At 51.1% G+C, this 25566-nt stretch overlaps 1 protein-coding gene across 4 annotated transcripts in view; it reads left to right on the top strand.

Annotated features, from left to right (window-relative positions):
* FAM135B (family with sequence similarity 135 member B) overlaps positions 1–25566 on the top strand; it is a 281764-nt gene that overhangs the window by 228430 nt on the left and 27768 nt on the right. For all 4 annotated transcript variants that reach the window (XR_007148766.1, XM_047843019.1, XM_047843020.1 and 1 more), the window contains 4 exons: positions 10568–10721; positions 13263–13312; positions 23293–23448; positions 24209–24282. Coding sequence is in view for 3 of the 4 variants with exons in the window: in XM_047843019.1 (XP_047698975.1) it covers positions 10568–10721; positions 13263–13312; positions 23293–23448; positions 24209–24282 (434 nt within the window). In the remaining variant the exon portion in view is untranslated. The remainder of the gene's footprint in view (positions 1–10567; positions 10722–13262; positions 13313–23292; positions 23449–24208; positions 24283–25566) is intronic.

Raw genomic sequence — 25566 nt, 5'->3', positions numbered from 1 at the left:
TCTGATCATCTACCTTTGGGACGGGCCGTTACCGTGGCTCTGGCCACCTTGCTCTCGGACATGAGTCTGGGTACTCCATGCATCTCAGGTAAGGAGGCTTATGAGGAGACACGTGGGTCTTTGGAAGTTTGCTATCAGAATGTAGAATCCATGTTCAGTGCTGATCTGCTCTGGTCTAGTTCCCAGGTTCCCTACAGAATGAGCCATGTAGAAAGAGTGCACCAGAGGTACCAGGAGGAGAGACAAGGACCGAATCCGCACGACAGACTTCATAGCTCGCAGTAAGAGAGTAATTATGGTTGCTGGGTCGATATCTGCCCCAGTGTCAGCTGAAGGAATTTAATGCCTTTCATAATTAAAATCACAAAAGCATAGAATTTTACACCTTTAAGAGACCATAGTGAACATCTCGAGTTTCCAAAACAGAAACAGTTTCAACGGTCACAGTATCCCCCTGAGACTGGGGGTACCTCATTCTGCAGGTACGTCGGAGTTTGTGGTCTTGGAACCAGCCTCTCGGGGATGGTCAGGTACGTCAGAGTTTGTGATCTTGGAACCAGCCTCTTGGGGATGGCAGTAGTAATTATTCCACACTTCACGTGCTGCGTGATTAATCCAGCACTTCTGGTGGCCATTATCCCTGTCCTCACTGCCTTGCCCTTGTTTGGGAAGACTTTGATTCTGGTGAATTTGGAATAGTGCCCTGTGGGATGAAAGAGTGTGGCTATGCAGTTTTGGAACCCTGGATTTATCCCTTAGTAGTTCTGGGACCCAGGGCCATTTGTTTTTAATGGGACCCAGGGCCATTTACTTAATCTCTCTGGGCCCGTTCCACTTTTGTAAGTTTACATTATGATTTCAACTTTCCCGGAAGGTTTGGAGGACCGAATGCAGCAACTAGTGAGAAGGCAGAGTCAGAGAACAGAGCCTCAGCACGTGCCTCCCCATTTCCCCTCGCCTGGTTCACTGGCACACATTTTGTACCTGTCGTACGTGTCTCTGGGTTCCTGGGAACTGAGTTCTGATGAACACGATGTGCCTGACCCTCCACGACCACGTCCCACCTGCATCCTGGACTCGTGCGCCTCAGTAGCGTGGCAGGGGTTGTAGTTCCCTGCGTTTTATTCATTTGCTCACCCGCGTCTTTGCTTATGGCGGTTTCTGTACTTGCTCTCATCCCTTTTCTGCCTAACCATTCGAGATTGGGCTGCAGCATCACCTTTTTCTAGGGCGCCTCCCCTGCTCGCACCCTTCCGCACACTCAGCATCGTACAGTTTCTCCTGGTGTGAGACCTTCCTGCAGTTAGGGGTCTGTGCCCCTGGTTCCTCCAGCCAGAGGGTATTTTCCTCCAGGTGGGCCTCCAGTGTATTCTCATCTCTGGAGCTTAAGTGTTTATAGCATGGCGGTGGGCACCCAGGAGGCACCAAATAGAGAATAACTGGGGTCATGATGATGCACTGACCCCATTGACTTGGTGAAGAAAACGAGAAACCCAATGGGACTCTCTATCATAATGCTTGTCATGTGTAAGCATCCTTCTAGTCAAATAGATCAACAGTATATAGGCATTCACCCCAAATGCATCACAGCCATTAAGGTAACGTGTAAGATGGTGATGGATTATTCAGGGTCAGTATATCAAGTTATTTCATTGCTAATGAATTATTACCTTTTGAAGTCCTAAACAGGTCAAAAATCTCTTGGTCAAAAGCATAAGAGACTCTTAAAAACTGAGAACAAACTGAGGGTTGATGGGGGGTGGGAGGTAGGGGAGGGTGGGTGATGGGTATTGAAGAGGGCATCTTTTGGGATGAGCACTGGGTGTTGTATGGAAACCAATTTGACAATAAATTTCATATATTAAAAAAAAAGAAAAAAATCTCTTGGCCAAACAGTAATTGACCAGTAAAGAAAATGCCACTAAGTACATTAGTGGGAAGGATTTGTATGGAATTCTTACCTGTAAAATCGTTAGACTAACACTGTGTGTGTGTTGTGCTCTGTGGAAGGTAAGGAACTTTCCCCTTTACCCCTAGTCTTGCCCCATGACTTGCCCCAAGACAGTCTTACTCCCTGTCTGAGGTGTTAGAGCTGGAGAGTAGCAAGGGTCAGACTTGACCCCTTGACCCCAGGTCATCCTGTAATGCTAAGCCCATTGAATGTTTATGGGTCTGTGGCTTTGCCGCACAAGATACAAGTAAAAGAAAATGCATGTCACAGTGATTTGGGGGCAAGCTGAATCCAAACCGTGCCTTTCAAAAAGTGCTGTTTAAAACAGGCTTATAAACAGGAGAGAAAGCAATATTTAGGAATCAGGAATGAAAACGATGACCACTGGTCTCCTCTGGCCCTCTACCCAACACTGACCAACTGTCCCGCTTGCTTCCTGTGGCCCTGAGCACCCAGGCGATTGAGGCTGCCACAGCGAGGCAGCATTAGCGCAGTGACTGTCACCAGAGGAGATCGGATCTGCTGCCGGGTGTGAGGGGGACTGGGACGCAATACCTTCTTCTCTCCAACTGAGTGCTGAGCCAGTCAGAAAGACAAAGTAACAAGACACGTTGGAGATGAAACTGAAGTAGGAGATCATAGGGCCACTTGGGTGGTCCTGTCGGTTGAACCTTTGACTGTGGATGTCGGCTCAGGGCATGAGTTTCATGAATTTGAGCCCCACATCGGGCTCTGAACTGGCAGCATGGAGCCTGCTTGGGATTCTTTCTCTCCCTCTGTCTCTTTCTGCTCCTCCCCTGCTCGAACTTTCTCTGTCTCAGAATAAATAAACCAAACCAAAGTAAACTAAACTAGGAGATCATTTGGCTTCCATCATTGACCGAGGGGGCTCCCGGATATTGAACTCTAGAGTGAACTGCTTCCCTGCTCAGGTGCAGCAGTGCTGGACGGATGCGGGCCCCCGGCTGAGCACATCCTCTGCCAGGCCTCCCCCGGGACCGAGGGGGATGGAGACAAGCGCCTCCAGGGGAGGACTTGCTCCCAAGAAAAAAGACCAGGAAGCTCCCAGTTTCTTGTCCCAAACTCACCATTTTCCCAATAAATGGGCAGAGAGGATCTGGGGGTGTCACGCAAAGGGGTGTCCCTCCACATACAAGACGCATCGAGAGCGGAGAAGCCATGTTCTCGCCCACAACGTGTGCCTCTAGATGCACTCCGTGGGACCTTGTGCGCGACGCCCCCCACGATGACCCTTCAGAGAGCTCAAGGCAGCTCTTCTGCTCCACCGCGGCCCCCCCTCTTTTCCAGCTCTCGCTTCGGTCAGCCACGTGGCTGGATTGCCCACAGGGCGGCAGTAGCTGGGAGTCAACGCACGCTATGCCGTCCCTGATTCCAAGAGCAGGCGTGTGTACAACAGAGGGAGAGAAACACCAAGCGAAGTTTACTTCTCTTATGGCCGGAGCCACACAGATCTCTCTGTGGTCACTCGGTGGTCGCGTGGGGGATCCTTTGGCGCTGGAGCGATGTGCGGGTGGAGGGCAGCGAGCATATACGTGTAGAATGGAGAGACGCCTAGGCGGGAGTGTAACCTAGACTGGGGACTGTCAGGTGCCTCGCTGACCCCTGTGCCTGACCTGCTTCCCTCTCTCCTGCTCAAGGAGCCGTGTGGGGTGTCAGTAAGAGGACACTAGGAGCAACGTGGATCAAGTCGTGCTGATGCGAAGTCATCTGTGATTTCTAGATTTCAGCCACTTGTAGTAAGAGGTTCTTATAGTCCAGCCCACAGCTGGTTCCTGCGGTCTTGTGTGTTGGGGCACAAAATCGGGGACTGCTCACCCAGATAGCGGCCGTCTGTTGCTGACCAGATGAAAGAACAGATAGACAAAGGTGTTTTCCGGGATTCTGGATAGTTGGTTGCAAAGCAAAGACTAGCCCCAAGGGGTTTTGATTCTCTTCGGAATTTACAGAGCTGGGTACCTTTTTAAACCCGGGCTCTAACGGGAATTAGAGGCTCCACTCTTCAGAGCACCTGGGTGGCTCCGTCCGTTAAGCGTCCAACTCTAGATTCTGTCTCAGGTCGTGATCTCGTGGTCCATGAGTTCGAGCCCCACATCAGGCTCCACACTGGCAGAGCCTGCTTGGGCTTATCCCTCTCTACCTCTCTCTGCCCCTCCCGAGCACCCGATTACTCTCTCTCTCTCTCAAAATAAATAAACTTAAAAAGCAAATACTGGTACATTATTATTAACTAAAATCCATACTGTATTTAAAAAAAAAAAAAAAGGAACAGGTTTGACTCTCCTGCATCCCGAAGGCGGGGACACAGGCTGACTCTATAAACTTCCTGCATCTCAGTTCCAAGAGTAAGGTCAGCATTGCGAGGCTTTCAGCGCCAGCCCGTGTCTGAACTGCTAATCCGCCACTTGCTTGCCGTGAGGCTTGTAGACAGGCTGTTTCCACACTGGGGTTCGGTTTCCCAGTCTACAAGATGGGGGTAAATAATTGCACTAATTTTGCAGGCTTGGCATAAGAATGGAATGACTAACACACATAGAACACATAATGCGTGACGCGTACTAGGGCCAAATAATAAACGTTAGTGCACTAATGCTATCGTAGTTTGCTCCTTGGTTAAAAATAAGATAATAATGAAAAATCCCCTGAATTACCAAGAAGAGGAATCCAGGGACCGAAAACTGGTATGAGGCACACAGCAGGCATCTGATGAACAGTAGCTACTATTAATAGAATTCTAGATTGTGAGGTCTGATGGAGCTTTTGCGTTCCTGTTTCAAATAAGCATCCAGAATATTAAAACCCCATTCCGTTTATGCCTTCTCCCGCAACTGCAACACAGAAGATGTACTGATATTTCTGTACAAAAACGTGCCTCACTTTCATGGGTGTGTTTGAATTAAATGAAAAGTTATCCGTGCTTACCCCGTGCTGAATGAATACCAGATTGTGTGTGCATCTCATGTAAAGTGTAAGTTGAGTGTGTTTCTATAGGACATAGAGATCCAGAGCATGATTTTTGTGGTAGGGTAACAAACCCAAATTCCAGTATCAATTCCAGAATTGTGTGAAAACCCATAGTTCTTTTTTATTTTTAAAGAAGATGTGGTATATTTATTTATTTTGAGAGAGAGACAGAGAGAGAGAGAGAAAGTGAGCACGGGAGGGGCAGAGAGAGACGCAGAGAGAGAGAATCCCAGGCAGGCTCTGTACCTTCAGTGCAGAGCCTGATGTGGGGGTCGAACTCAGAAACGATAAGATCATGACCTGAGCCGAAATGAAGCCTCAGGCGCTTAACCAACTGAACCACCCAGGCGCCCCAAAACCTACGGTTGTAAGGAAGGGGGAGGTGAGGGTGATTTGCACCTTCAATCCAGGCCCGTGTTGCCTTGTCAAGACCCCCAGCAGATGCAACAGCCCTTTTCTCTTTTTCTTTTCTTTTCCTTTTTGTTTTCTTTTTTTTCTTTTCTTTCTTTTATTTTTTCTTTTCTTTTTTCTTTTTTTTCTTTTCCTTTTCATTTTCTTTTCTTTTTGCTTTTCTTTTTTCTTTTCCTTTTCCTTTTCTCTTTTCTCTTTGCCCCCTCTTCCTTCCTTCCTTCCTTCCTTCCTTCCTTCCTTCCTTCATCCCTCCCTCCCTCCCTGTCTCTTTCCCTGTCTCTTTCTCTCTTTCTCTCTCTCTCTCTCTTTCCTCATTGAATTTCTCTCTGCTGTTTCAGGTTCAAAGACAGATGACAAACCGCTTGTACCCTCAGGGGATTCAGGTAGGGTGGTGGTGGGGGGGATCATTGTGGTCTAAGGAGGTGTGTGCAGAACCCTGGCAGAGGAGGAGCCTGGAGAAGCTTCACAGAGAGAGGACATTTGACCCAAGTCTTGGTGGTGAGTTTCAGGCAGCCAGAGGACAGGCCCTTAAAAGGAGAAAAGCAAAGAGAGCTGTGTTGTGCAACAAGAGGCAGCAGATGAGCTGGAAATGTGGTCGGGGCTTGAAGGCTGTGAATGCCGTAGTCAGGAATTTGAACTTGATCTTGTAGACAGTGGGTAACGCTGTGAACGAACTCGCACACACCAGTGCCACAGGAGGAAGGTAAGACCAGAGGGGTGAGGCCCATGAGGAGGGTGGTTTAATAATTAAAGCAAGCAGCATAGACTCAAACTAGGGCTGACGTGAGAGCGTGGTAGAGACAGAACCTTCGAGACTTTTTTACAGGTTCTAAGGTGAGAAAGAGATCTGGAGTCTGGGAGAATGCAAAGCTTTTGTGAATGTTGGGCCAAATGGGTCCACTAAAGATGCCCAAAGGGAAGAGAAGGATTGAGGGGGGACAGCAAGTTGCTCCTTTTAAGCTGCCTCTTTGACAACAGGCCCCCTATCCAACCGAAGCCTGGAATGGCGATCTAGAGCTCAGGGCAGGATTAGACCTGGTCACGTAAACGGGAGAGGCGTTAATAGGAAGGTCAGAGGTGATGGCAAGCTTGGCTCTCTGTTGGGGAATGAAGGAAGTACAAAGCAAAACTTCCTGACGAACACCTCTTAAGTGCTGACCGTAAACCAGGCTCTCAGGTGAGCGCCGAGGCTTTCTTACTATCCCCACCTCTCACCTGAAACGGACGCTTCAGAGGGGAGGGGGTTAGCCCGTCACGCCATTAGCGAGTGGCTGATCGACGACCAAGGCACAGGCCCGTTGGACTCCAGATTCTGTGTTCTTATCAAACCATGGTTCAGCAGGGACTCCAGTTGAGTTAAAATCCATTTTTAGGGGGGCACCTGTGTGGCTCAGTCAGTTAGCTTCTGACTTCAGCTCAGGTCATGATCTTGCGGTTTGTGGGTTCGAGCCCTGCGTCGGGCTCAGTGCTGACTGCTCGGAGCCTGGAGCCTGCTTCGGATTCTGTGTCTCCCTCTCTCTCTGCCCCTCCCCCACTTGCATTCTGTCTTTCTCTCTCTCCCAAAAATAAGTAAACACTAAAAAATCCATTTTAGGGGCGCCTGGGTGGCGCAGTCGGTTAAGCGTCCGACTTCAGCCAGGTCACGATCTCGCGGTCCGTGAGTTCGAGCCCCGTGTCAGGCTCTGGGCTGATGGCTCAGAGCCTGGAGCCTGTTTCCAATTCTGTGTCTCCCTCTCTCTCTGCCCCTCCCCCATTCATGCTCTGTCTCTCTCTGTCCCAAAAATAAATAAACGTTGAAAAACAAATCCATTTTAGGTTTCTGAGAGGATCACTGTTGATGTCTAAGCTGCATAATCTGTAGGCATATCCCTGGGGACCACCAGTGCATCCTGAGGGAGCCGAAGGTCCTTTTCACGCCCGCTGACCTTACCCTGGGACGTGGCTCGCGTCCAGATTCTACCGCGATAGTCTTGTTTGATCCTTAACAGCCACTCGGAGAGGCCGCGTCGTGACCATCCGCTCTTCACCTGCTTTGTGCCTGTGGGGGGGTGGACCCTGGCCCGGAGCTCTCCATCGTGAGTTCACATGCAGCCTGATGTTCGGCTGGCCCTGCGTGAGGCCTGTGTGTCTTTCCAGACTGTTGGAAAGGACGCTGCTCGAGTGTCCTTTCTTCGTGTGGGGACACTGTGCCGTTCAGCCGCGCTCCGTGCACTGTCAGTGGAGGTGCACAGGCTCTCCCGTGCCGGCTCTGCCCGCCCGGGGGGGCGGCTAGTGGGGCCTTCTGCGTCAGCCCACTCACTTTCTGAGCCTTGTGCCGTTGGCTGTTTTACAGGGGACAAGATTTGTTTTGTTCATAATCATCTCAGGCCATGTATTTTATTTCTCTTTGGATTACCATTTTGACTTTATATTATCTGTCATCATATTGAATCAGCCTTCTGAAGATTCCCCAAAGATTACCCAATGTGTCTTTTGAAAAATCCTCATGAGATTGGTATGTAGTTTTAAAAGTCAAAGTCAATATCGGACTTCGAAGATCCCTTGCCTTCAGTAGGTCCTGAAGCATTTTCAAAAGGAGGCATCGGTGATAAGGAAATTCGTTGGCAAGCAGGCGTCAGGACCAGAAAACGGGATGCTCGGGGCCGCTGGAAGCAAGCAGACTGGGGGCTCATAGCTTCCTGGATCTGATGCCTTTGTTAATCCCCTGTCCGCTTTCATTTCTGCTTAGTCACAGCCACTGCAGGCAGGACTTAAATTAATGCCTCAGTCAAAGCAAGCAGGCCTGATGGAACATCTGTCCTCTGTGAGGCACGGTCTCCAGGACGCATGTGGCACACTGAGAAAGGACTCCCCCCACTTAGCACCTGGCCTTGAGAATCATTTCTTCTGCGGGAAGAGTGGGGTGACCTTGAACAAATCATTTGATTCTTTGACCCACAATCTTTTATCTATGAAACAGAAATTGAAGTTCCTACCACTTATTATTTGATCTAATCAGAAAGAGCTTTGAGGCATGGTAAGTGATAAAAGCAAGGAATAGAGAACCGCCCAGAGCCTTTTCCCACGTGTGAGTGTGTCTGCGTGTGTTTCCAGGACGTGCATACATGACACACATGTGCACATGTGTGTACGGAAGTCTTCTAGGAAGACCCACAAGAAATTACTGGACTCTGGGGAATGAGGCACTTTAGCTTGTTTCTGGAAACACTGAGATTTTTTTACCATATGTATATTCTAATTTTGAAAATCAGAATTAGAGCATCTGCTTTGTATGGTGTTTGCCAAAGACCAAATGAGGTCAAGATCAGGGGAATACCTAGATGCCTTGCGAACGGCGGATTCCTTCTTGCTCCTTGGGTCTGGGGGTCCGACACGTGCACTCTGCTATCCACAGGCTCTGCTTGTCTTTCTATAACTGCCCCGCCTTCTGATCCTTACAGAATAAGGATGAGAAATGGGGATAATGTGGATTACCTGAGGGCCTAGCTGACTGAATTCTCTGCTTATGAAATGGAAGAGTCTTTTGGTTCCAAACCTCACTGAATGTGTCTCATAAGTTCAAATCCAAAGGGACCTGGTGGCCTCATAATGCAAAGCCAGGTTTCAGTCGAGGCCCTGGGGAGGGTTCATGGAAGGCCTCTCCAGTGGGTCCTGTGGCACGCTGCCCACATCCCTCCTCGGGCCTGAGTCACTGCTTCTTCACACTGCCAGGGATGTCGGGAGCCTCAACCAAGCCCCTCTCTGGAGGGGCCAGTTGGCCAAGCCCCTCTCTGGAGACCGCTGTGTCTGAGAGAGCTGCTGACCCAGGCCCCATCTCCTCCGCAGGGTCACCCACACTCGATAATGGTCAGTGCATGGGTGCAGTCGTGCAATGCACGGCCCCTACTCCGAGGCCAACGGCCCTGCAGCTCCAGAGCCCCCCGTGGGATGGACTGAGGTCTCCGTTGTCCTGCACGACTCTCTCTGCCCAGTCCTACTCTCCCGCAGCATTGCCCCCCGACAGCACACCCAGCACCTCCTGCAGGCACCGCTCTGTCTCAGTCTTTTTGCTAGGGACCTGCCTTACAGCCATCTCAGAGCCAAGGGACAGACGCTGACCGGACGCCTCCATCCCGGTTTCCTGATTTGTAGCACCTCGTGTGACTCACTCATCGTGATGCTGTGATTAGACCCAGTACAATACACCTGTGATCGCCTGCCTTCATGGCACCATTGAGAGTGCAGATGAGTGCCGATGGCCACGGACCCCTATCACACCTGTCCTGTCCCCATGGACCAACTCAGTCCTCCCCGATGGCAGCAAGGAAGGAGACCAAATGAGGCAGGAGGCTGCCACATCACCCACTCACAAGAGCCTGAAGGGTGGGATTCTACCAACTCGCCGTCTGGAGTTTCTTGCAGCAGGACGGACAGGCAGCAGGGGATCGTGCAGAGCCATTTGTGTCCTTTCATGGCCCCTTGAGCAGTAGATGGACAGGAAGGTCCCACATCCATGGAACTCTCCAGCCCAGTACTCAGTGCCTTCCTCTCTGTGGACCAAGGTCCTCCCTGGGGCTTCCTTTCTCTGTGGGCTTCCTTTCTCTGTGTGCAAAGCAAATCCCTCCTGAAATTTGCCCCAAGACACCCTTCTCTCTTGAGTTTGTGCCCAAGTCAGGACTGGCCTGTGTCCTCTCTTCTGTCGTGTCTGGGTCTCCAGGTACATCGTGACTTGCCTCTGAGGCCGACTTGGGTTCAGTCTCTCACCAAACGCACCTGCCATGTTGTGTATCTAAACCCACAACTACACCCCATCTCACAGCAGTGCATTTTTCTCTCTCTTGGACCACTCTCCCATCCACCAGGAGGGTCTCTACAAATTCCTCATCTCCCTGCGAGAGGAGACCCCTCTGTCTGTCCCCGTCTGCTATGGAGTGCTGTGCAGTGGCTGAGGAACGAGACTTGTGAGTGGGTCCCCATTAGGTTATCCCAAACCTTGCAGGTCAGTGCCCTCCTCCTCCTCCTCATTCGTTGTTACTATTACTATTATTATTGCCATTATTATTATTATCGTTGTTGTTTTAATATGAATGCACAAGACAGAGGCTCGGCAGATCTCAGTGTCTTTCCTGCACAGAGAGGCAGGGACTCAAACTCTCCTTTCCCTGGAACCGTGAGCCCCTCCTCGGTTGTTCTCCGAGCCAGCCGCATGGTGGCCCCCAGCTTCTGTGTCTGTCCCGCCCGCAGGGGAGTTTCTATGTGCCCTCGGAGAACTGCATGCAGCACGCACACAAGTGGCACCGAGAGCTGTGCTTCCTGCTCCTGCACGCCTACCGGGGGCTCCGCGCCTACTTCCTGGTCATCATGAGGGACGTCCCCGAGCTGCCGCACACGGAGCTGGGTAAGGGGCCGGGCGCGGGGCACCGCAAGCCGCGGCTGACCTGCCCCTCTTGGGCCGGGCATGTTTTTTGAGTGTCACGGTGGCAGATATGCTCCAGGTATGTGTCATGTATGTTACCTTGTTCTGGAAGGAGGGAGTCTGGGACATGCACCTGCAGGAAGTCGAGGCAGGAGCCCCCCTCGGTTCACCCACAGGGCACTTACTGAACACCTGCTACGTCCACCGGGCACTGCTGACACCATGTTGACCTGCTTCCTAAGGGAAAATGCCAGTTTATAGCCTTTCTTTTTTAATGAGGCTGCAGTTACAGGATTGCAACTTACAAGAGGGGAAAACAACCTCCCAAATAATACATGTATTGTTATATATTATATACATATATAAATATATACATATATATAATGTACATATTATATTATATTATATACATATATAAATATATTTTATATAACATAATTTTACTATATATTATATTATTATATACATATATATTATATACATATATTATGTACATATATAAACATATTTTATATATAACATAATTTTAATAATAATTTTAATGTTTTACATATTTTATATAAAATGTAATACCTGTTTCATATTTTCTATTTTAATAATTTTAGTATGTTTTTATAATCATATATAAAATATATAACATATTTTATATATAATATATATTTTCTATATTTTGATGTATAACATAATATATTTATGTATACTTTATAATATAGATATCTAAATATTTGCATATTTGTATATAAATATATGTTATATATGTTTTTAATCTGGATGATTATGGAAACCTCTCAGTAGCCATCATCTTTGGTTTTCTGGGGATGGATTGCTCCGTGCACTTCATCAGACATCATGGACATCACTGGGCCTGAATCCCTCTTTGTTGCCAGATGGTGGAACTGAGATCAGAGAGGTGCAGTGACTGCTCAGGGTCACACACAGCAGTGCACGGCAGGACTAAGACAAGAGCTCCTGCAGTGACTCCTGGGGCAGGGTCCCTTCTATCATCCCTCTCATTGACAGCAGGTGACACAGTGTGATTCTGCTGTCAGTCCTCTGCTGAGGACCCTTTGCTTCCAGAACAGAGGCCAGGTCTTTAGCCTGGTTCAGGGTTAAGAATAGTCCTGCTGGGGTACCTCAGTTTCCCCACTTACACCCCTAGACCTACTGAGCCGGTCTTGGCTTTGGAGGTATTTATGGCCTCATACGTTGTCCATTACCACACTGCACACACCACACAAGAGTGATATCCTATTTGCATGTTTCTCATCCCCACCAGATGTGGGGTCTTGGAGAGCAGAGGCCCCCTCAGATGCCCCCTCTGTGCCCCCCCCCGGCACAGATCCCTCGTACACAGTGCCTGGCCTGCAGGGTGAAGGAGTCAGTACAGGGCGGTTGATGAATGGTGGTGCCATGTTCCCATCTGGGCTTACCAGCTCTGACCCCCTAGACAAGTCAGGCACTACTCTGAATCATGCAGTAGCAACATCGAATTTTTTTCCGGTTCAGATGTTATACACACCATAAAAGCATGCACAGAATCAGAGACAGCTTACGTAACCCAAAGGGAAAATGGAGATTGCACACGGACAGTTGACTTGTTGTTTTAACTTTTTGCCCAAAGGAACTGGGTTTATTTGCTCACTCATTCACCATCATGTTTTTATCAAGCCTCTACTATGTGCCAGATGCCCTGGACACAGTCATGTTCAATATGACAAAAGTCTGCTGTGCCTGGTGGGACTCACAGACCTGAGGAAGGTGCTGGATGGGGGCAGGGGGATAAGGCATGTGCTTATCAGGACATCAGTGAGGATCCGGATGTGTTGATGGATTGGTCCCACTCATCTGGGCAGCAAAGCTTTAAAGGGACCTGATGCCGTGCCCAAGTGCAAACCCCCGACCACGTGTCATAGAACTAGGGGAGAGTCCTAATACAGGCAGATGCAAGCATTAAATCACCACTGGCCGGAGGCCAGAGGTTCCTGCTGATCAGAGGTGAGATCGCCAGCTCCTCTGTGGGTGGCAGGGAAGGTCGTGATGACCCTCAGTGTCAGAGTCAGTGGTCTGGGTTCAGCTCTGCTGCTCCACTTCTCTGTGCTTCCCAGCATTCACCTGGCTGATGGAGATCCAAACCCAGGCCCCACATGCGTCACACACACGGATTCATGTACATCCACACCTGTAGGCACATACCTGCAGAAGTCCAGAAGAATGTGGGATCGCTCTGAACCCCACAAAGTGCTGTGTGAATGTGGGGGCCTTCTATTCCTCAGAAAGGCATCCCTGAGATGCTGTTGACCTTTATCTAGTATGAGGTCACCGGGCTCCAAATCAGGTTTCTCCTTTTTATAAATATGACCCCGTTAGGCAATTAGAAGAGAAAGAGGGAGAGTCCTCAGGCCGTGTGTTTCTTTCTGGGACTCAAACGCCAACCTGAACGTATGCTTCTTTATTGTAGTTAGCAACTGCAACTTTTCAGCGTGTGTCCATTTTATTGTGCATCTTTTTGTTTTTTCTTCCTAGAGTCCCTTGCTGTTGAGGAAACGCTTTCTCAGCTGTGCTCCGAGCTACAGGTAATTAGAAAACTGGTCCTGTGGGTCCGAAGGGCAGTCTCGGTACAGGGCCAACATGGGTGCTGGCTTGATGTCGAAGTCGGAGATGAAAACACGGGGCACGTATGCTCCCTCTAGACCTGCACCTCCTCTACCCCCTCACCCTTTGTTCTAAGTGTCACTAGACCTCTAGCTCTCTGCGAGACGCTTTGGGAGAAAAGAAACCAGTTAACAGGTCTCTGTCCCTGGAGCTGACGTTACATCTATTTGTCGATTACTCATCCATTTAACAAAACGTATTAACGACCAACTGTGTGCCTCTCCCGGAGGGTGATGGAGACTTTGCGCCTGTGCCCAGATGGCCTCAGCCACGGCTGGGGGCTAGCAGCACAATGATACTGACGATGGAAACAATTGCATTTGCCAAGGGTTCATGGAGCATGCATCGAGACTATGTGCTGAATATAGGCACTTGGCTAATGCGTGCTGTTGTTACCTGCGATCCCTGGAATACTTTCACATCCCGTTGCGTTGGGTGGCCTAGGTGCATACTGCACACTGTCCTTCTAGAGCGAGAGGCAAATTAAGGTGGAACCAAGGCTGGCAGCTGGGGGTTGGTGACACTTTAGTCAGTGCTAGAAGCTGGGCTCAAAAGACCATCTCATTGCAAAGTGATGCCCCTGTCTCATAGACCAGTGTTTTCAACCCTTGCCGCACAGCAGAAACACACTTGGAACTTGAAGGATGTGCCTTTGCCCGGGTCCAGCCTGAACCGGTGGAGACAGAGGATGAGGGAGTGGATCTCAGGTATTTGTATTCATTAAACGCTCCCCGGAGCAGTCAAAACCACAATGAGACATCACCTCACTCCTGTTAGAGTGGCTGTTACCCGAAAGACAAGAGCTGTCAAGTGCTGTCGAGGATGAGGAGGAAAGGGAAGCCTCGTGCACTGTTGGTGGCGATAAAAACTGGAGCAGTCACCGTGGAAAACACTGTGGAGGTTCTCCAGACATTTAAGACGGCAGCTGTCATAGGATCCAACAGTTTCGCTACCGAGTAAACATCCAAGGATGTAATCACCATCCCGAAGAGATGTCTGCACGCCAGCATCCACTGAAGCGTTATTCACGATAGCAAAGGCCTGGAAACAACCTGGGTGTTCATGTGCGGATGAATGGGTAAAGAAAACGTGGTCTATCTCTGCAGTGGAATACTATTCAGCCATAAGAAGCAAATCCTGCCATTTGCGACAATGTGGATGAATCTTTTTTTAAGTGTATTTATTTATTTTGAGAGAGAGAGTGGGACAGAGAGGGGGAGAGAGACAGAGCGCAGAGAGGGGAGAGAGAGAGAGAGAGAGCAGAGGCAGAGAGAATCCCCAGCAGTCTCCACACCGACAGCACGGAGCCCAATGTGGGGCTCAAATTCATGAACTGTGAGATCATGATCTGAACCGAAACCAAGAGTCAGCCCTGCCCGACCGACTGAGCAATTCAGGTGCTCCACAACGTGGATGGATCTCGAGGACATCACGCTAAGTGCAGTGAGTCGGGCGGAGAAAGACCGATCATGTATGATCTCACTTACCTGTGAAACGTAAAACAAAAACCCGAGTCCTAGGAACAGAGCACAGCTCGGCGGTTGCCAGAGGAAGGGGGAGACGGGGGATGGTGGTCAACAGGTACAGACTTCCTGTTAGAAGATGAGTAGGTTCTGGGAGTGTAATACACGGTGTGGAGACTGAAGGTGACAGGAGTGTTCTGTGTGCTTGAAAGTTACTGCGAGGGTAGATCTTAAGTGCTCTCATCAAAGAGGGGAAGCGTGGTAAGCAGGTCAAGTGACGGATGTGTTAACTAACCCGATTGCGGTGATCACTTCACAGTGTATGCATTTATCAAATCGTGATGCGGTACACTTGGAATGCCCAATGTTCTATGTCAGTTATTTCCCAGTAAAACTAGAAGAAAACAATTCGAAAGGAAGAGCTCCCCAGATGAGTCTCCTGTGCCACCAGGGGTGAGAGCCCCTGGTCTAAAGCACATCATAAAGTCAGCAAAACACTTCCTCCCGGTGGTAAGGCAGAGCACAGAGGTCGTGCTGCGTGCTGGGGTGTGGAAGGGTCTAGAAAGGAAGGGCCATTTGCTGGGAGCCCTGAGGAAGGGTGGGGCTTAGGTGTCACAGTCAGCAAGGAGTCACATCGCAGGCGCTGCTCCTGATACAGGTGGGGACGCGTGAGGGACACAAGAAGTCTGCTTAGAGAGTGTGGAAGGAAAAGATATGGCTGGCAAGGGACCTGGATGCCACCACGAGGAGCATACACCCCCTAAACGTGGAGGTGATGAAGGCAGTGCACCAGAGGGACGGCAAAGCGGTCCACCGGGCGGAAGACAGCAGGGGCCGCTGCTCTCCCCTTCCCCTGAGTGAATCCAGGGTGGCGGCACCTTGGAAAGGTCCACAGGCTTCCAGGCCCAAGTCCAGGCTCCAGCCCTTCCTCGCGTCAGCTGCGTGATCCTGCACCTGCGATTTAAGATCTCTACGGGCCTCGGATTCCTGTGCGTGTGTCGTGCTTGTTGTGAGGGGCCCAGGAGAGAGCTCACGAGAGGACCCTGCGAGTGCCCGGCCCAGGGGTCTGCCGAGCGGAGAAAACCGGGGGTCTCAGCTCCGCCCCTTGCGGCATCCCAAGGAGGCACAATCTGCAAATTACCGAACGCTTGGTTCTAGTTTTAGAAAACGCAGCCGTGCATGGCTGTTCGTCACCCCGCCGACCGTCTCTCCTCCCACTGCCAGCACGGTGTGCGGTCAGAGCTGGGGTGTCCCGTGCGTTCTCCGCTGGTGGCCGTGCCTGTTTCGCTCCGGTTCCCAGACAGCCAGCATTTCCCGAGTGTGCGCTCTGAGGCAGGTGCAGGTTAAGTGCTTGTGGTGTGCAGTCTCCCCCTGTAACCGCTGGGACTCTGCCTTCTTTTTTTAAAAAAAAAAGGTTTATTTATTTATTCTGAGAGAGACAGAGAGAGGGGAGAAGGGGAGGGGCAGAGAGAGAATCCCAAGCAGGCTCTGCACTGACAGCACAGAGCCCGACACGGGGCTGGAACTCACGAACCGTGAGATCATGACCTGAGCTGAAATCAAGAGTCAGACGCTTAACCGACGGAGCCACCTGGGCGCCCGGAGACTTTGCCTTTATAGAAGCACTTGGCCAGGGCACCCAATAAGTGGTGGAGGGAGATGGGGTGCCCGCTCCCGGGCTGTGCAGCGCCCGGCCCTCTGCCTCAGTTTCCTGCCGTGCTCCTCTCCTCAGGGTGACCTCACTAGGTGCCGGGTGGATGGGGGGCTGTGGTCGTGACCCGGAGTCATGACACGCTGCAGAAGTGGCCCGGTCCACACCAGGGAGACCTGGCTTTGAATTCCGCACCTACTAACCGTGAGACTTTAGACAAGTTGCTTACACTTTATGGGCCTTGATTTTCTCATCTGTGAAGTGGAGACACAATCACTTGGTTTTGATTAACCTCCTTTTCTCCGAGTCGTAAGCTCTCACGCTGGCGGGCTGCGGGCTGCTATGCTGTGTGCGTTTCCTCAGTTAACGGACGCAGCAGTTCTCCAGCGTGGGCGATCCTGTTTTTCTCAGCGGATGAAGCATCAGGGCTCAGCTCACAGAGGATGGGTTGTTCGCCCAGAGTCACAGCACTTGGCAGAACAGGGTCAGGCGCCGGCTGCAGAGGCATGGAGCCCTCCCTGCCTCCTCCACGATGCCCTCCTGGGAAGCAGAATCATCATTTGCAAACCACGGAGGTGGAGCTCGTGGGGCATCCCCATGCGGCCCTGGCGGGCGGCAAACGCACAAAAAGCTGACCATCCTGTTTGCTACAGTCATCACGAGACCTCGCTTGTCACTTCTCTGGCCATAAAGTAGGTTCTGGCAACACACGTGCCCAGCAGGGCATGTGGTTCAAAGGCCGTGCTCCACTTGTCCCCGTGACCACAGAGGGTCAGTGTTTCCGCGACCTACCCGGGAGAGTTGGCTCAGGAGTTCCGATTCGTTTCAGCAAACATTCTGTGAGTCCCCCAGGACTTGCCAGGCCCTGCACTAGGCCCTGAGGACTCAGCGGGGATCCCCTTCCCTGGGGGACCCACAGCCTAGGGAAGTGACTTGGTCACTCTCGAACCTCCAGTGCCCGGAAGGGCTCATTTGTGGAATGAACGGGTGCACTCATGAATTGCAGGAATGCTACATGCTACCAAAGGTGACCCTGGTCACGCTGGTCCCAGCAAGTGACCCTGGAGCAGCTGTGGTCACCCCAAGGCTGTTGGCTCGTCTCCAGGAGGAGGCGGGAGTCAGCACGCTCATTCACCGGCTCAGCAACCCCTGAGCGTTGCCACCAGGGAGGGCCAGTGGTCAGAGGCCACTTCTGCCGGACCGCACGGCACAGTCCTGAGGATGTGGGCTGGCTGTCCAGTTTGGCCAGGCCATGTCCCCTCTGGGTGACTGCTTTATCGCGTGTACAGGACGGTTCTCAGGACGAAATGAGCTCACACATGCACACGGTTCCATTGCCACTTGTTGGCTCTGTCCCGATAGACCCTGCGTGCTGGTGGAGGCTGCAGATACGGACACAGACGTGTGTGTTTGTGGGACTTCATGAGGATGTGTCACTAGCTAAATTGCTGTGGGGAGACAGATACTAGTGGACCCCAGAGCGTAGGCTGTGTGGGAGAAAGCCTCGTGGTGTCCAGTAAGAGGACAGTCTGGGCAATGCAGGTGAAACGGAGAGCCTCAGGGCCAAGGCCAGGCTCATGCATCAGTGAATGGGGCTCCCAGAAGGGGAGCCAGTGGGGCGACTGAGGCTCCGTCGGGGAGCCTGGGCTAACGATGAAGGAGCCTGCGTGCCCTGCATGGTGAAGAGCTTGGATTAATCCCCAGGCCATAGGGAGCTATGCAGGAAGGTGACAAGCTCATTGGGGACCATGTGGAGGAGGTGAGAAGGAGAGCAGGTCTTGGGGCAGGAAGGGTGGCTAATCACATTTACAGCTAAAGCCAGTGACAACACAGGCTCGTGTGGACTGGACGCTGGCTCCCACCTGTGACACACTGGGCACTCCCTCCCAGCAGCCCTGAAAATGCAGGGGGACGCACAGACCTGTCCCCATTCATTTTGTCACAGCGGCACCAAAGGGTGGCCACCACCAAGGGGTGGGCTCAGCGTCTGGCCCCAAGGCGGTCTGCAACCCACTGCTATATTGACATATCTGGTCCCTGTGATGGCTCGGGCGAGAGCTGGGCTGCCGCTGAGTCTGTCTCATGAACAGCCAGTGGGTTGCCTTCCTCCTTTGGCGCCGGACCCCTGGTTTTGAGTGATGGTGTGGCTGCGGGCTTAATTTTGTAGAGAGCAATCCGAGTAGCCCACTGATGTAAGGGTGTGGCTGGGTGAGGGGAAGGGAAGCAGGGACTGGAGGTGGGCTTTAGCTACAGAGCTGCCCTAGTGCTGGCGGCAGAAGAAACCGAGCCCCCTCCCCGACTCCCCAAAAGGGTGCTCACAGCCCAGCAAGTATTCAGAGGCAGGACGTCGCCACCTAGTGGTCAGTCACACTGAGGAGTGAGGCGTCCCTCAAAGGGGATGGATGGAGGTGGGGGCTGGCGGGGAATCTTTTCCAGTGATTTACCAAAAGTTGAAAACATAGAGTTCTGTAGTCATGGAGAAGTTCACATGTATCTTTATGCCATGTGAATCGTATAACATTTATTAGGCGCCTACTGTGTGCCGGCCACTTTGCTCATCATTGGCAATACAGTGATGGGGACACTTTCCCAGGGCTAGCAGCCTGGCCAGAAAGATTTGTTCAGAAGCTGCCAGTAAGGTCAGGGCTCCACCGGGAGGTGTAGGATGAGGGGCTCCTGGCTCTCTGAGAGGCTAACCACGAAGGAGTCCGTGTGTGCGCCCAGCGGCAGGGAGGGAACAGTCACACACGCTGATGTCCTTGCTGTGCGTCCTGATCCGGGAAGGGACGGGGCGTGCTCTCTACCCACATGGGAAGGTTCTAGTGATATTGAGCCACGTGCTTTGGTACAACAGACATGCTCACCGTATGCTGATTATCTACCTGAAAGCAATTGCCAGCTTTCTTTAAGAATTCAGAAGGACTGGGTTTCCTTTCATACAAAGGACTCTTTCTTGTTTGCTGCTGTAGACTTCTAGGAGACCTTAAATTGTTGAACGGTCTTTCCTCAGGCTGTACCCTCCTAGCAGGAAATACTAAAAATAAGTTATCAGGTATAAATGAACAGCTACCAGTTGAGGTGGCCTGGGTTTTTCTTGTGTTGTTTACTTAATTGTGTGGAATTTTTTTTTTTTTTTTTTTTTTTTTTTTTTTGGCCAGTTACCTTGCCGGAGGGTTTTGTTTTTTTTTAAATTATTTCACTTAAGCCTGAATACATCTTTGTGATGTGGTTCAAAACAATGACCCCACTGATAAGGATGTTACAAGACTTCTCACTGAATCCTTGCTTTGGTCTGTAGGTTTGGGCATGTAGGTTTCATTAGCCCAGTCACCTAGCAGAGAAACGAAAGCTGTCGAGAGTGACTGTCCCCTGTGATCACGGCGACTTCTCCCGTGGCCAGCCACAGTCTCTGGCACGGTTACTTTTCAACACATACTCTGGAGGGCACCTCACAGCTCTGATTATTTAGAGCCAGGGAGTGACAGAGCTCAGCCAGTGGAAGGTCTTTTGAGTACCATCCATTTCGGTCTCCAGTTTTAGGATTTCTCAAACTTGATATGCTTAAGAAATAGCTGGGAATCTTTTTGTTTGTTTGTTTTCTGGAAATCTTGCTAAACACAGATTCTGATTTGATCTGGGCTGGGGCAGGAGATTGTACCTTTATAAGATTTTCCAGGAGATGTCAGTGCAGGTACGACCCCCCTCTGCCATGCTGTGAGGCCGGGCACAGAGGCTGATCCCCTCAGCCTGGGCTTCCCTTCCCCAGGGAACCTCCCAAGCTGCACCCCCCCACCAAGAACATCTCCACTGCGGCGTGGGGCTTTGGCAGTAATGACCAGCATGCCCTCAAGGCCCCCTCCCCTCGAATGTGGGAACTGTTCACAGACCCAGAGGGACCCGGCCACGTTGTATGATCACTCTGACAACAGGGGCCTCTTCTGTAAGTGCAAAGCTCTGGGTGTCAGAGAACCTGGTTAGTTCAGGGAAGGTACAGAGGCTTTTATTTACCTTGAGAACACAACACAGCTATCACTTCCTCCAGGACGCCTCCCTGACCCTTCTGCAGTACTCAGTACATATCTCTTCCACAGCACTTAGTAGGTATATTATAACTCTCTAAATGATTGACTGTCACGGGGCCATCTGCCTCTTCCAGGACTGGCTGTATTCATCTGTGGCTCCCCCAAGCTCCGCACACCCCTGGCACATAACAGTCACTCAATAAACCGGGGGTGTGAGAGCGAACAAAGGTGCATGGTTAGAACCCAGGTGAGCGGCAGGGGTGAGTGGTGGAGCGTTCCTCAGGCAGCTTCACCCGCAGCAGCGTGGGGCCCGGTTGCCTCCTTGTTCGCGTGAAGGGCCTCTCCTCGGTCTTGCGTGAGAAGCCCTTCCATGCCCATCATCTGTAATGACACAGGCCCAGGCGTCTGTGAGAGGGAGGAGAGTCCTCTTGCGGCCTAATTAGAAGCTTCCTTAACCTTTTCTGGAGCCCTTTCTGTAATCAACCAGGGGAAAAAATAATTCTCCCAAAGACACGTTCAATGAGTAGCTTTGCTTTCTCACTTTTTCGCTGTGGCCGCCGAGCTCAGGGCTCACGCTGTGTTTCCTGCTTCCACTGCGGCGGGGGTGGGAGAGCCATGGCTGGGAGGTCTGGTTACCGAGGCCTGGGGTGCCTCTTACTTATGCAGAGTCACCAGATTGTTCAGTAAAGAGTGACTAGATCCCACTGCTCGTCCACCAGCGCGTAGTTATTGGGAATACAGAGAAGGCTGAGCCTCACGGCGCAGGCAAAGGAGGGCTGTAGGAACCACGTGTGGCCACGGGTGCCGTGAGCGTGGTCTGTGCGAGGTCAAGTAGGCTTCAAGGAAAGCGAGGTTTGACTTACCCTTAAGCAGGTGGATGTTTCTAAAGAATCATCGGGAACAAGGGGGACCGCATTGTGGGGTGGGGTGGAGGTGGGGGTGGGGAACAGACAAGTCCAAAGTGACGAAGGGAGGGAGAAGGGAGCTGGCTGATGAAAGGAGGTCCTCGGGGTGGACGTGCTGTCTGGTCAGAGCCTGGCACGTGGGTGTAGCCGGGTGTGTTCGGGCCATGGGAAGCGGGACAGTGTGGCCGGGGCAGGGCGTGCCCTGGGACAGAAGGGAAGGGAGCCAGAGGTAAGGCAGGCCGTGGTGTCAGGGGTGAAATGGTGCCAAGCGCTGATGCACGTGTTTGGTGCTCATTAGCGAGGGGAAGTGGGGAAGAGGGGCCACTCCTGGTTCCACCCAAAGACCTCACATTCCAGGATGTGGAATTCCCAGGGGCTGACCATGTCCCCCGCTCTCCCCAGCTCAGTGTTCACTTTTCCGCTTCTGAACGGCGTTGGCCACCGACGGTGGGGCTGAACCAAGAGTGGACAGTGCCCGTTTGGCCCTTGCCTCCTAACAGAGCCGCTGCGGGAAGTAAGCTTCCCATCAGAAGAAAGTGGGGCCGTTCTCCCACTTGGGAGTTTTGCAGCTGGTGTATTCATCAAAATGACCTTTCCTGTGGGAAGAAGCAGCTCAGAGATGGCTTCAGTTGGTTGACACCCTGTATCTAGAAGCCAGCCCTTAATTATAAAATAATGATACCTAAAGAATTAAGCTTACTGGATTCAAAACTACTCCCTGCCTCCTTTTCTTCCTCTTAGATAGATGCCTCACTCCAGCCACCTGCCTTCCTCTGGCATCAGCCTTTAGTCCAAGGAAAGCAAAAGGCACTTCACTGTTGTGAGCAAGGCTTCGAACTTACTTTTCCTATTGTTATGGCATCCACTGAGTGCTCACTTGCTTTGCACACCCATTTTACAGATGAAGAAGCTGAGGCCCAGGGCAAAGAAGGATGGCAGAGATGGGCTTGAAGTGGCTGTGGTTATGTGTCCCTGATGCATCGCCCATGATAGAGAGATCCCCAACCCTCCCCATGGTTAACTCTCCTCTGCTCAGTGGGGCTCTCTGCAAGCAGAGACCTTCTCTTGTTTGTCTTTGTGGCCCTGTTTGTTCTAAACATGTGCCTGGGACATGGAAGATGCACATCTAGTGCTTGTGGAACCCATGGTGAGGCCTAGAAGTCAGTGTCAGGCCTTGACACCTGGCTTCTGCCTCTCCTCGGAGACCTGATCTCTCCTCTCCAGAACCAAAGTGCCCCCTTCCCCTGTAGCAGGTGGCCTCCCAGTTCTACACTCAAGCTGTCCAAAGTTCCCGTAAAGGCTCTAGGCTGGCTTCTTCAAGTTGTAGTTAAGGCCACCCGTGATCCCCCATAAGGTATTTAGAGCAATGGCGGGAGGACGGTGGAGGGCAGTTGGGCACCCCCCCCCCTTTTGGGAATCAACCTACACTAGTTGGTGCTCTGAGGCTACAAAGACGTAAGCACTTCTCAGGAAGCATCCTCAATGCCTTCTGTGTAAAGGCAGCTTGGTGCTATGGGTCTGTGGTTAGACAGCCGAGCCACTGATTCCCAGCTCTGTGTGACCTTAGCTGTGCTACTGTAGTCCTCTGATTCTCGTTTTCTTTTTCTGTGCGGTGATGTACAATACCAGACGGTAATGGTAGGGATGGAGTGGGGAAGTGCCTAGGGTTCTACCTGCCAAATAGTGGCCATGAAGAACTGGAGTCCATAGAGAGTACAGAGGACAGAACTCAGGATGCAATGTGATACAGAATCCAGAGAAAGGAGCGACGCACTAAAAGCAGAGGGGTCTTCCAAGAGGAAGACTGCAGGAGCTCCATGGGGAAGAGGTTCTTTACTACCCCCTTTTTGGCCTCTCCAGGTGTTGAACAATCCAGAGAAGATCGCTGAGCAGATAAGTAAGGATCTCGCCTGGCTCACCTCCCACCTGATGGCTCTCTGGACCCAGTTCCTAGACACCGTGACTCTGCACTCCCAGGTGACCACTTACCTCACCCAGGAACATCACACCTTGAGGGTAAGGTGTCCAATGGTACACAATCTCTAATCATGCGCGCGGGGGATCCCTTGAGGAAGCTTGACGACAGTTAGTTCATTGGGCAGGACAGGAATTGGAGTTGACTTCCATAGTCAGTGCTGGTCCTGACCCCACCACCAGCTCGCAGGGAGGCTTTATGAACTTGTTCAGCCTCGGAAACTGTTGCCTCCACCGTTCATGAGACCCTGCTTTGGCTACCGGATGATAACAGAGCCTGCCTTGAGGGGTGTGGCGAGTGCTTAGAAAAGTGTTTTCAAATGTAAGATCTTATTCTTTGCCACCAGCTCAGGTGCATACGGATAGGTCCTAATGCATAGTAGATGTTGGTCTCCTCATTTACAGCAAGAGAACCAAACATCTGGGTCCACAAAGCACTTGGTGGACACACTTCCATGACTGGCTTTGCAAATTCTGTTTCGTCTGCACTTACTTATGGTCACAGTCTTCGAGTGTCTTATATTCTAGTAGAAGAAATGCAACCTGAGTAAGAACATGACAGAAAGCAATGCAGGAACAGATTCATAAACATGCATTCAACTGTGTCCATAAGCCAGCTTTGGGCTAAGAGCCCCAAGTGAGAGAGGGTAGCTTTGGAAGTATTTGTTTCAGACCCCCTGGGTGGGGGGCTCAGCTGTCCTCAGTACATGCCACTTACCTCCGTTGAGCCCCAGTTCCCTCTGAAAAATCAAGGTCGTGCCCACCCAACGAGTTAAGTTGTTTACATTATCTTATTCCTCAGGTCCGAAGGTTTTCTGAGGCCTTTTTTTATATGGAGCACCAAAAAGTTGCAGTCCTGACCTTTCAGGAAAATCTGTAAGTAACCAAAAGCGCGCCCACGTCACACTGTAAAAGTAGCCACCCGAGACATTCTTATCCAAAGGTACTTCTTCCCTCGTCTCCGCCTGCAAAGGAGAGAAGTCTAGCCACCTTTGCACATTCAGGCTGCCTTTTGTCTGCAGGCAAGAGAGTCAGACAAATTGCAGAGGCGGGATCTAGCAGGTGGCAGAGAAGGTCAGTAGCCAAAGTTTTCTTTCGTTGAGTGTTATTATGGTTCTATAGACAGAATCAAGGCTTCCCAGGTCCCTGAAGACATCTGTGCTGAGTCTTTGTGAAATGAATGAGAAGTAGGTGGTGTGGCCACAAGCAATGTCAGAAAAAACACAGAACTCGCTGGAGACTTCGCAGGAGCTTCTAAACGCACTTAGCATAAGAATGAAGACCAAACTGCCTCATTAGGAGGGCTGATGAATTTCTAAGTCTGCCTTCCTCCCAAATTAAAGAAAAAATGAAAACCATACAAGAAAAATCAGAGGGTTAACGAGAAATGAGGTCATTCTCCCCTAGATCTCCCTGGTGGGGAGGGACAGTTGGGTTCCCCCAAGATGGGTTGGCCTTTGCCACACGGGGTTCTTTTTGTTTCTGAAAGATACATCCACCTCAAGGAATAAATGTGGATGGAATGATGTTTGAAATGGCACAGTAGATCCAACAGGAGAAACATTATAGGTCCGCCTCCCACACGAGACAGATCTGAAGACCTTTTCGTCCCCCATGTTGACAACACTCTCTCGCTTCTTTCCACACTTCATCCTGGTGGAAAGTAGACTGGCATTTACAGTTTACCTCGCGGAGCCTGAAAGCGAGGGGGCGCCAAGGGAGACACGCCTAGGGTTAAAATAGCTTGTCTAGAAACATGTACGACCTCTCGCTCGCTCATGCGTTTCTTCATCCCATCCAGCTCTTGGCCAGGACGGGCTGAAGGGCCGTTCTCAAACTAAAATCAGAAGGCATTAACCTGACAAATGTAAACATAACATGGAGGGCCGCTGAGCAAAAAGGCTGCGAGTCGGGACTGTTGTAGGAATCTGCTTCCTGACTCCCGCCGCAACAGGCGAACCCTAGGTGGTTGGGCCGTGCTGTGGTCCCAGGGGGTGTAAGTCCACGTGGAAGGAACAGACACAAGGGCCATTTTGTGGAAATGCCAATTTCCACATCCGCTGTACCAAGTACAGAGGATGTAACATTCGGCTGACCTGGGTTCAAAATCCTGTTCCTCTCTTGACCTACGGCAGGTCCTTGACAAAGTCATTTTTTTGT

The sequence above is a fragment of the Prionailurus viverrinus genome, chromosome F2 (genome assembly GCF_022837055.1).
Source record: "Prionailurus viverrinus isolate Anna chromosome F2, UM_Priviv_1.0, whole genome shotgun sequence".
In the NCBI taxonomy this organism is placed as follows: Eukaryota; Metazoa; Chordata; class Mammalia; order Carnivora; family Felidae; genus Prionailurus; species Prionailurus viverrinus.
Note: the sequence above shows the minus strand (reverse complement) of the source record. Positions and strands in the feature narration are given on the sequence as shown.